Consider the following 12912-nt stretch of genomic DNA (forward strand, 5'->3'; position numbering starts at 1 on the left):
CGGTTCGGCAAAAGAGGCGATAGAATGAGTACTAGGCTTCCAAAGAATAAGTCCTGGGGTCGATTTGCTTGACTAAAGGTGGTGCTCCAGCATGGCCACAGTCAAATGGCTGAAACAAGTAAAAGAGTAATGTCAGATTTCTGTGCGGACATGGGTTGGACAATGGAGTTGATGATAGAAATTTTTCTTTGAAACAAATTCTGACAATGCTAAATCACAAGACAGACCAATTATAAGGATCCGAAGCTAGCATTCCATAAAATGCAGATAAACTCAGTAAAAACTTAATTAACCATGATTTTGTTTGAGAGGATTCATTAGCATTTTAAGAGAAAAATATGACGTTGTAACATTCATTCATTTGCTAAGAGCTTTAATAACAAATAGCTCCAGTTAAGAATAGAAATTAAGTTGCAAACAATGCAACCACCAGAGAGTCTTTAACTATAAAAGAACCGAGCTGAGACCCTCTATGTGGCCTTTTCATCTTGCTAGAAATAGCAGCTAAATCTCCTCCAAATTACACTGTCTTCAGAAACTGAAAACAGAGGAGAGCTCTTTATTCAAGTGATTCTTTTAATGATGGTTAGGCATGTAGCTTAGTGGTTAGAATGTTCGGTTCATGACTCTGGAGGCATGTTGTGTCCTTGAGCAAGACACTTATTTCACTTTGCTCCAATTCACTCAACTGGTAAAAATGGGTTGTACCTGTAATTCATAGCACCAGTCTTGTTGCACTGTGTTACACCAAATCAATCTGAGTACTATGTTAAGTGGAGGTATGTCTGTGGAATGCTCAGCCGATGCACATTAATTTCACAAGCAGAATGTTCTGCTGATCAGATTAACTGGAACACTTGTCATTTTGACCAACGGAGTGCCTCTCACATACTAAACCTACCTAATAATCATTTACAGATGAAAGGAATAGTGTCAAGTCCTTAGATTTCACAAATATCAAAGTAGTGACTTCTGTCAGACTACATAAATGGCCTTACATGACAAAGAATATAGGAAATATCAGGCTGATGAAGTTTGCATGGTTAATGTCCTTCTTGACCAAGTGTAGAAAAACAACGACTCCAGTGATATTGTGGTAAGAAAGTATTATGTAGTGGTTATTGTTGAGCCTTGAGAGTTGAATGCAAAAGGGATCACACAAGGAGAAAAGAAGTGTGAAACAAGAACACTGAAACATAAGTGCCACATAAATTCATACCAAACAGAAAAATAGGCCTTTTGTGGATGTCTGTGTTGCAGTAGCATCTCTGTCCCATATGTGGAAACTGTATTCCATTGAGTCTCACTTGAGATTTGCAAAGGGGCAACAGGGGTAGTAGAGTTGGTGTCCTCTTCTCAAAAAGAAGGTCATGTATCCTGATCATTAGCAAATTGTAAAATGAAGATTTGGGTCAATGCCCCCACCCTCGACTGGCAGCACGCAAAAAGCACCATCCAAATGTGGCCAATGCCAGTGCCGCCTGACTGGCTCCCATGCCAGTGGCATGTAAAAAGCACCCACAACACTCTCGGAGTGGTTGGCATTAGGAAGGGCATCCAGTTGTAGAAACATTGCCAAATCTCAGATTGGAGCCTGGTGTAGCCTCCTGGCTTGCCAGTCCCCAGTCAAACCGTCCAACCCATGCCAGCATGGAAAACGGATGATGATGATGAAGAGTACTAACTATAAATGTATTGCCATGAACATGCATATTCATGCTCTCCTACAAGTTTGTCTTTGTACTAAAGCCACATTATAAAAACATTTAATATGGAAACATTTAACTCTGCTTTCTTCGGCCATTTACTCCTACCCTATCTCTCTATGTACATGTGCTCACGGGTGCATGCCTGCACACGTATATGTGCGTGTGTAGTATTTTGGAATTGGTTCTTCAAGTACATAAAACCATAAATAATAACATGTAAAAAATAGGGTAGAAAAATACTTTTAGATAGAACAAGTCAAAGGCTGCCAATGGGACTTGAACCCATGATTCAATTTCATAAAGAAATTACTCCACATTTCCTTCAAAGTTACTAAATTCTTACAACATATATTACATATATACACATACATTCATACACACATATACACACACAAAAACAAAAGAAACAGATACTTACTTCAAGACTTCCTCTTTTGTTTTGTTAGTGAACAAAAGTCCTGCCTGACCTCTCAGCTGAGCACTCAATTTGTGTAAATTTTCACGGTACTCAGTTTCAATAGATTTCCCTAAGGCTAATGCCATTACTTTGTTTTTGCCAAAGAAAAATCTGGAAAAAAGCGAATTAGAATGATTAGGGTTTGATAAAACTTGCCATAATTTTATTCTTCTTATTACTAAAAGCTGGCATTTGCATTAGAGTACTGCAAATGCCAATGTATAAGATGACTGGGTATATAAGACAACCCCTGAAATTTCCATTTAAAATGCAGGTTTTGAACAACATTCACTGTATAAGACTACCCAGCTACAGTTCAAAACTATAGTTAACAAGTGTTGGGTTTGATTAAATTTGTGAAGCTTTTGGAAGATAGATGTACATGTTCTGTTATAATCTACACCAAACCAAAGCCAACGCTTGTAAACTACAGTTATATAAAGGTTATCAAAGTTATGAAGGCCTCTACCTAGTGAATAAGACAATGTTCCAATAGTCACAGAAACACTGGAATATGGCACAAGTTTACTGCCAAAAGTTTACTATCCCATTAGTTCTTTAACAATTATATTTATAACCAAAGTTGATAAACATACAACTACAAATATATTTCAAGTATATAAGGTGGTGCTCCAGCATTGCCACTGTCAAATGACTGAAACAACTAAAACAATAAAAGAAAAAACTTGCTGTCAATTTTTTACCATCATATGCATCAAAAATGCTGAGCTGGTGTAGCATCAGTACTCAGACATTGGTTATTTTACAGGAACTAACATGGTGTTCAGTGTAATTTTAACATTTACTTGAAATGGGTTTACTAATTTATTTACAATCTGTATAATATTCTTTTCTGCTCTAGGCACAAGACTCAAAATTTTTGGGGAGGGGGGGGCAATCTATTAGATCGACTCCAGTACGCAACTGGTACTTAATTTATCAACCCTGAAAGGATGAAAGGCCAAGCGGAATTTGAACCCAGACAAAATACCGCTAAGCATTTCGCCTAGTGTGCTAACATTTCTGCCAGCTCGCCGCCTTAGTTGACCATGGCAGAATTTGAACCCAGAACATAAAAAGACAAAATACTGCTAAGCATTTCGCCCAGTGTGCTAACATTTCTGCCAGCTCACTGCCTGTACAATATTGTAAGTGTAGCCTTGATTACCACCGATTGCTGGTGTTTACATGACATGTGCTGTAAGGTTGAAATATATTTCATATGGATTTATATACTTCAACCCATCAACCAGTGAATAGAAGATATGTGAAGGCACCTGATCAAGAAAATACATGACAGTGGAAGCTTCAAAGGAGGTGGGCCTCAAATTTGGTGTTAATGAATCTACCAGTCATTCCATTTATAAAGTGTGTGATGAGGATTCATTTATTACTATGTTTTTTTGGGGGAACCAAGCCCTATTATAAAGCAAGAAAGACAAACTGTAATATATTAGAAATTTAGGTAGACAGCAATTTATAAACTGTTTTGCTTCAAAAAATCAGTGTTATGGTTCAGAATTTTATTTGGTGTCTATGGAAACTCATGGCTTTGGAGCAACATTTTTTCTTTTTTTTTTTTTTTAAGTTTTCAATTCCAACATACACAGTAACCAAAGTTACAACACCAAAATCACTTTAAAACATTGGGCAACATTTCACTATAAATTCTCACACGAACAAAGTGTAATGAAGGTGATACATGTTTTAATCTATCAAGTCAAAGAGACTATTTGAATGAGAAGGAAGTAAATTTTAGAAGGAAACGATTATCAAGAGGACACATAGATATGTTTAGTGGCAAAAGAGGTGGGGAATGAAAAGCAGAACACTGTATGAAGCCAGCAGTTTATAAATAGAGGTAATCTGCAGAGCCTTACCACTTAAGTTGATATGATTCAACTGCAGTAGCAGCTGATCACAATCACTGCCCACTTATTACAGTTTTCATAATGAACTGTTGTTGGGTGGTCAGATGATTAACTCTGGCCACCAATGGGACTTGAATCTCAGGTCGAAATTTCAAATCAAGAACACTAATAGCCAGGATACTGCAAAGCATCCAATCCATTGCCCTGGACTGGTGCACTATTTATCTACTGTGGAAGGACGAAAGCCAAAGATGAACTCAGAATTCTGAGAATCAGAATAATAGAGTGAAGGCATTCTATCTGATTCTCTAGTGACTAACAATTCGCCACCTAACTAAATATAGCTCAACCCAATAGATAAGCAGAAAAATTTAGTTCACTTGCACTTTATGTTTAAGATTTCATTTGAGATTCCTTTCTCAGTCGTTACTATTAAGGATATGATCTCCACATTAAACACTGTCAGTTAACTTCTCATTGGCCAACAACATATACAACTAGTTCGCAACATTTCCTTAGATACACAAAGGACAAAGAATTCTGTGATACCTTTAGAAAGATATGGGATTCATGAACTATCAATACCTTAAAAAATTTGCTCACTGCTGCTGCTGCTGTTGCTACTACTACTACTACTACTTCAACTAGTAATAATAATAATCCTTTCTACTGGAAGCACAAGACCTCAAATTTGGGGGAAGGGATTAAGTCGATTACATCGACACCAGTGTGTAACTGGTACTTGTTTAATTGACCCCAAAAGGATGAAAAGCGAAGTCAACCCTGGTGGAATTTGAACTCAGAATGTAGCACAGACAAAATACTGCTAAGCAGTTTGCCCAGTGTACATTTGTTCTTTTGATCTTTATAGCAAGGCTGTGGAGTCAAATCAAAAAACTGCGACTCCAACTTCTCTTTATATAATCAAGTGATTGTGGTCTACATATCTCATAAAGCATATATGCCTATGCTTGTACTTTGAGTCGGCCTATATGTTATAACTGGTTTATATTAAAGAATAAAGACATTGTGAGTCGGAATCAGAGTCGGTATAGTTTTACTGACTGACTCCAGCTACCCCTTAATTGTTTCCAACTCCGACTCCATAGCCCTGCTTTATAGGCCAAATCAGAAACTTCACAGCATAAATAAACATCACTGTTGCCAATGCAAATAAATGCAGATGCACACAACTCTCTATCAACATCATTCACAAGGCATAAGGCTAACCCGAGGTTTTAGAAGGCACTCAGTGCTGCATAGTGAAACTGAACCTGAAACCACGTGGTTGTGAAGCAAACTTCTTAAGCACACAGCCATACCTGTGAAATATTTACAAATTTACTATAATTACTGCTTCTACAGCAACAGATGTAGAAGTAACAAAGAAAAACAAAAAGGAATTTTTCAAAAACTTCCCCGCTTTACAAAAAATAGTTTGGCTTTCAGAAAATGCTTAATACATTATTATATATTTCTATGATTTTTGTATAAGCCTACTTTCTTCTTAACACAAATTACACAAATGTCAATTCCATGGTTACTAAGATTCACTTTGAAAACTGCTTAAATTATCTATGTATACACACATACAAAGCCTATGTGAATTTCTTTAAAATTAGTCACAAGGCAAAACCTAGCTACCGTGTCAATATGTCCATTCACTCATAATATTATTGCTTTATATTGTTTACCTGATCAATGATAATTTATAACAACCACACACAAAAAGAAAGCTAGTCAAAATAACAAACCAAACTGTTAGGTCACTGTGCCCAGTCTCTCATAATAGTTTCGCTACATATCATTTACTTCACTGATGACAATTTATAACATGCAGCCTGGTGTGACATGGTTCATATGTAAGTAGTAAAGATAGTTAATAAATCAGTGCACCTCTGAGAATAGAAGCAATCACATGCTTCCAGCAGCATTTGTAGCAGGCATGTGAGGTTGTCTGTATAATATCTGACCTTACTACTAAACAAGTCTAAATGACTTTTGGCACTCAGCCAAGGGATTCTAATTTGCAGATTCATTGATGAGAATATGGTCGATGGAATGCCTGCACAGAATCTTCAAGAGATAAACAAGGTCTTTTAAAACAATATGCCAACTAGCTAGCATTGTATACGTGTTACTGCAGTGCTGCATAGCATATGGGCAAACTGTATCTTCAGTTAGTCTACATGTGCTAAAGTAAGTGCATGTCTAGTGCATTTGGAGATTTATCACAAGTTGAACAATGAAGAATTTGGAAGAGCAATCTGCTGGAAATAAATGAGACAAGAGTACTCCTCTGAATGTGCAAGATTAGTGTGAATGAACAATTTGTGACAATAGTGAATTGTAACAAATTAATGGAAAGAGAAAAAAAATGGGTATAAGGATTATAATGTGGGGGTGGAGGGAAAGCAGTGCTAAAAGACCAGAGTGGAAGGAATCTGTGTAAGAAACTATGGAAAGAAGTTGGCCTCAGGTTCTAACCTAAAAAAAAAAAGCTGAAATGGGGCTACAATGAGTGATGAGATGTAGTGGAGATCTGCCTGATCCATGCAAGCATTGCAAAATGGTTCCAACACGTCTTTGCCTTGTTTTCTCATTGCATGTCCACAGCAGTAGAGTTGCCACATAGATAAAAACAATTAACCTCTCTAAACACAAAATAAGATGTGTGTGTGTGTGTAGATAAGCTCACAGATATAGATACTGAAATATGCTTAAAAGGGTTAAGACACTCTTTGGTCATGAATGACCATGGCATTGCACCCAGAAAGTTACCCTCCCCCAAGGCACAAGTCAGAGCATGATATTTTAATGCATGGTTTTATTATTAGTGTATAATGAATTATATACTACATTGAAAAGAAAACTCCACAAACATCTTCATTCTATGCCACCACACAGTGATCAAACAAAATTTCCATTGGCAGACACTCACTGAATGAGAGAATATCTTGTAAATACGATTCTCTGAGACTATTTTCTCAAGTGATCTGAAGAGATGTTAACATGGCAGAATGCATAGTATTGATTTGTGGCTGAACAAAGGAAAGAAATTCAATTTCATTCTTCAGTTATTGAAGGCCTGACACAGTTAAGATTTTAACAAAAAAAATCTTATCTAATCAATGATCAATCTTTGGTTTAAGACAACATATCACATAAAATGTATGAGGGAAATAGAGAGAGAGAGGTGAAAGAAGAGAGAGAAATGAACAGTATGGGAAGGAAAGACTCATCTGGAAATACTAATATAGTAATGCTGTCTCCATCAGAGAACTATACACATGACTGTACATAATATATAATGGATTATATGCTAAAAAGTACTGATGTTCACAGAAACCCATAATCTCAAATTATTCTAATGAGTTAACAAAAAACAATTTTCTATGCACAGTTAGTTTTCATGGAACACTTCTCAAACTGAATTAAATAGCATTAAAGGAACTGTTGTTGAATTATATACATTATAATTCTATTCTTATAACTGACATTGCTAGAAGAAAGAGGAAAATCAGTTTTAACCAACTGATCCTGTCCAAAATTACTTATAAATAAAACTGCTTAAAGAAAAATATAAACACGAAAATAGGGATTAATAATTTCATTATAGTGATTTTAATTTTTATTATTACGTTTACAAAAATTTATACTGGACAGTATATTATGAAATTATTTATATTTACATAGAAATAATTTCAAAATGTAGTCTCCAGTTTTAACTTTTAGAAGTATATTCTGTGAGCTTTATAACCAAAGTGACCCTTAATCTCTTCAAAAGATTTTCTTGTACATTATAATGGGAGTTCTAAAATATGAATGCACCTTAACTTGCATTTCACAAACATAACTAATTTGTATCAAAATTCTAATTGAGTGATACTTTTTGTTTTAGCCTCCAAATAAACCAAACACAAAGATTTATTAGTCCCAATATATTTATAGTCATTTCATTTTTGGCGCAAGGCCAGCAATTTTAGATGGGTTAAGTTGATTACATCGACCCTGGTGCTCAACTGGTACTTAATTTATTACACTGACAGATATATTAAAAACCGAAAGTAGTTTGTTACTGAATCAGCTTGAAATTTAAAGGAAAGAGTTCAAGCTGATAAAATTGTATTTCTGTTAAAATCATACATTTCACTATTGCTTTAATTTCAATGCTGTGTTTAATTTTAGGTTTTAAAATTTATTTCTAAAATGATAAAACAAAATCTAACATTATGTTATCCTGTAAAGTAACGAGAACATTAATTATATATTCTATTGAATCATTTTAAGAACTAGCTTTAACAAATACAGAAATTTAATTGCACATCAAGTAATAATTTTTTTGCATGTGTCACATAGAAAGAAGAATTAAGATGGATTCTTCAAGCTGAACCAACCGGCACAAGACCAAGAATGCAATTGCTAGATAATATCCATAGTTTTAGTTGGTCATATTTGAGAATCCAATAGGAAAGTGTAATGATGGTGCATCTCATAAGATACTGTGGAGGAGGTGCCCTAGGGCCCTACCTCCACAATCCTCCCAGAAACATGGAGAAGATGGATGAATGTTAAAGAGACTATAATCACTTAAAAACCTTAAGGAGTGGCAGCTGACCTGAGAGGGGCCAGTGTCCAACACAGATTACTACCTAGTTTTAGTTTCCTGATGAACATATTAAAGACAAAATGCCAATTCAGTAAGATTTGTGATTAACCAAGGTAACAGTCCTTCAGGATTAGCTATCCAATCCCCAATAACCAGGTAAAATGAGGCAATATAGAAGAATTAAGTGAAGTGTTCCGACACTAAATGTGTGTGCAGTGGATTTTTAGGATTATAGTCCATACTCATATTAACTTGGCCAATGTATCTCTGAGCTATAAATAGCTATCAAAAGGATATTAGTTTGCAAAATAAAGTATATTATAAAGCCGGTTCTTCAGTGAATGTAAAACATGCAAGAGAACTATTTTAATGTGTCTTTTTAAAATTTTATCAACCTTGTCTTTCCTGTGTTGAACAGTTTTATAGGCGTAGGAGTGGCTGTGTGGTAAGTAGCTTGCTTACAAACCACATGGCTCTGGGTTCAGTCCCACTGCGTGGCACCTTGGGCAAGTATCTTCTACTATAGCCTCGGGCCGACCAAAACCTTGTGAGTGGATTTGGTAGATGGAAACCGAAAGAAGCCCGTTGTATATATGTGTATATATATGTATGTGTGTGTGTCTGTGTTTGTCCCCCCAACACTGCTTGACAACCGATGTTGGTGTGTTTAAGTCCCCATAACTTAGCGGTTCGGCAAAACAGACCGATAGAATAAGTATTAGGCTTACAAAGAATAAGTCCTGGGGTCGATTTGCTCGACTCGACTAAAGGCGGTGCTCCAGTATGGCCACAGTCAAATGACTGAAACAAGTAGAAGAGTTTAATCTATCAGCTCATGATGTTGCCCTTTTACTCCATATACAATTTCCACCACCACGTCAGACTTGAACTCAAGTTACTTCTAAAGCAGGGCTCTAACCAATCAAAATGCAGCATTAAATACCATAAAATTATTACCACAGCATACATCAGAAGTGAATACTTTGGAATATAAACATTTAAAAAATACATTTCATCTGATTCCTCTCCCTAAAACATTCCCTCATCTATTTAGCAATGTCAGCAGAATTTGTAAAATCTAGAGACATTGTTCGATTTTGAGGATGCTATCAATGAACTAATATATTTTGCAATTTGGAGGGGGGGGGGGAGAGAAAAAAAAACCCTGTTCTCAAAATGCCAGTCTAACTGACCCATGTTTTTCCTTACAAAATAAAGTATAATAGCTGGAAGGATAATTTTGGACAATGAAAAACAAGACATGAGTGCTTTTAATTGATTTGGTCTTGAGGAAGGGTTGTGGCCACAACCATGAGTGAGATAAGTGCTGTCAATATAAGACCAGTGAAATTAGTGTTATATTAAAATAGCTCTAATCTTACTGGTCATAATATATTAACACTAATTTCATTGGTTTTAATATATTAACAGCAACTCATTGGTTTTAAGGATTACCGAGATTAGAGCTGCTAATATCTTCAACATCTGAAATTCAATAGCTGCAGGATGCTATCAATGAACTAATATATTTTGCAATTTGGAGGGGGGGGAAGAAAAAAAAACCTGTTCTCTTAACAAGAGGTTACACTAGAAGTCACTCCCCAACATCATTCATTATTTTTATCATAGTACTTTCATTCAGAACATAAGGCCTTGAAAAAAATTTATCTGTAGTATCCTGCATTCTTTCCCTCTTATGAATGAAATTGTTTCAGCATTATTAGTATCATTATCAAATGAAAGGAGAGGATGCATGATACAGCAGTAGATTCTAGGCTTCATGTGCCTAAGAAATAATCAATATTAACTCAGAAATAAATCAATACATTTTCAAGGGTGCTGGAAAGGCAGCAGATGGCAGAGAACCAATATTTTTAGTTCAGTTCTTCATGTTTGTGTTCAAATCTCTCTGCAGATGACTGCTTTTAACTCTTTACCATTACAAAAAACAAGTGTTAGTAATGGAGTGAGTTTAAATCAGAACTAATTTTGTTGTTAATTATACTAGAGTTAGTTCAGACAGTTTTGTGTGATTCAGTGCTCAACACTAAGGTTTAAAAAAAAAAAATGTATTACATCATGTATCACATTCATTCAATCAATTATCTCTCACTTCACTGCACAATGGCTGTGGCTAGTTAGCAATTATAATTATCATTAGAGGAATGAAGCTAGCAAAAATGTGCCTGACTTCTTGCTTTATGATATTCAGTTTTGCACTTCATAACTCAAATTCTCAAAATGCCAGTCTAACTGACCCATGTTTTTCCTTACAAAATAAAGTATAATAGCTGGAAGGATAATTTTGGACAATGAAAAACAAGACATGAGTGCTTTTAATTGATTTGGTCTAGAGGAAGGGTTGTGGCCACAACCATGAGTGAGATAAGTGCTGTCAATATAAGACCAGTGAAACTAGTGTTATATTAATAGCTCTAATCTTACTGGTCATAATATATTAACACTAATTTCATTGGTTTTAATATATTAACAGCAACTCATTGGTTTTAAGGATTACCGAGATTAGAGCTGCTAATATCTTCAACATCTGAAATTCAATAGCTGCAGGTAAAATATATTTAGGCAAAGAATGCCAGAGGGCTGATATTCTGGGAAGGAAAGATTTTATATATATATATATATATATATATTATATATTACAGTGTAAATGAGGAGGGGGAAGAAACACAGGAGTGTCATGAAAACAAAAAACAAAAACAAAAACATGGAGCCTACAAGGCATCAATTTTGTCAGATTTGAATGCTATATATGGTCAAATGCTTCAGTGATGTTGAAAGCACCCACACAATTTCACAAAATTTCTTGAGGACATAGCCCACAAGCGAGTAACATAAAAGTATATTTCAAGTGGATCTAGTTTTATAAAAAGCCATACTGGTGCTCATTAAGGAAAAGGAAATGTAATATGTTGGATAAGGTTGGTTGTTAATAGCTGCCTGCCACATTTGAGATATTGAAAGTGAAATAACATAATAGCTGAGCAAGAGAAAATGCTTTGCTTGGGAATGGGACACACTGCAACAGGTTTCCAAAGATTAGGATGTATTCCTGTAGATGAGGAGTTTGATGAGAACAGATGGTAGTTCTAGGGTGCTTTAAATGATGGTAATGGACCTTATCAGACGCAGTAACCTTTTTGATTGGAAGCTATCAGAGACACCTTCACATGTAGAATGTCAGATAGGGTGGAAAGTTTTGGAAAGAAGTCTACTTAATGCATGTGGGAAATGTTGGGGATGCCAGCTCTGCAACAGAATAGATAAATAGAGGAAATGAAGATTCTGCAAAGTTGGAAATTCTTTTGGTAAGGAACTAAAAGGATTGGCTGCTGGGAATGCAGGGCCCAGAATTATCCTTCACAGTGCAGATGTCTTGCAAGAGTTTCTCCAAGCATTGCAGTCTATTTTCTTTGCTTAAACTGTTGCAGTGCACCTACGAGTGAATCATTTAGAGGCTTTAGGTTGTCAGTGAGGTGTAGAGAGACTTGTCCAAAAAGATAATTTCAACACCCACCTAACTGTTTTTGACAACCAAACCCAGTCAATTTACCTATAAATGTGAGAATGACTCATGCATTGAATGCATTACACAATTATTGTAGCGAGATCTGACCTCAAGATCATTTAACCATACTGCATAACAACCATATAGAAAATAGTACAAGTCACAATTGAACCTTCAAGTTAAAATATCAAAATAAATTTCATATCTCACATGACCTAAAACCATAATATTGAGAAGATTAGTTTCAGATGTTTATAATGTCAATGTTCTATACAGACTTACTACTAAATTGTAAACTGGTTAAGCATACACGCACGCACACACACATACTAACTTCAGCAACAGTTGTGTGGGTGTGTATATTCTAGATCTGGCCATTGTAGAGTATATATACCTATGTCATACTTCATTATACATAAGCATATGATATATCAACTCCGTTTCTCATACACATGTACCCACACTTGTCTGAGAGAGTTAAAAGCTTTGAATTTAAGCGTATACTACATAACAATAAAACGCAATGGTATATAATATCAAGCCAAATACATAACAAAGATAGGTCATAGCTAGGAGGGAGGGCAAGAGCAAAAGTGATAAAGCAACCTGGAAGCATTTTACAGTGAGAGCTAAATAATCCAAGTCTAACCTAGTTAAAAGATTCAATTACTTAGTGCAGACAACTGACTGTCTCTCTCTCTCTCTCACACACACACACACACACACACACAAAGGTAAAT

At 35.6% G+C, this 12912-nt stretch overlaps 1 protein-coding gene across 1 annotated transcript in view; it reads right to left on the reverse strand.

Annotated features, from left to right (window-relative positions):
* Positions 1-12912, reverse strand: part of LOC106880161 (mRNA turnover protein 4 homolog) — a 66695-nt gene that overhangs the window by 32724 nt on the left and 21059 nt on the right. Inside the window, exon 4 of the mRNA XM_014929999.2 lies at positions 2128-2277. Within this exon, the coding sequence (XP_014785485.1) occupies positions 2128-2277 (150 nt within the window). The remainder of the gene's footprint in view (positions 1-2127; positions 2278-12912) is intronic.

The sequence above is a fragment of the Octopus bimaculoides genome, chromosome 4 (assembly GCF_001194135.2).
Source record: "Octopus bimaculoides isolate UCB-OBI-ISO-001 chromosome 4, ASM119413v2, whole genome shotgun sequence".
NCBI classification, from domain to species: domain Eukaryota; kingdom Metazoa; phylum Mollusca; class Cephalopoda; order Octopoda; family Octopodidae; genus Octopus; species Octopus bimaculoides.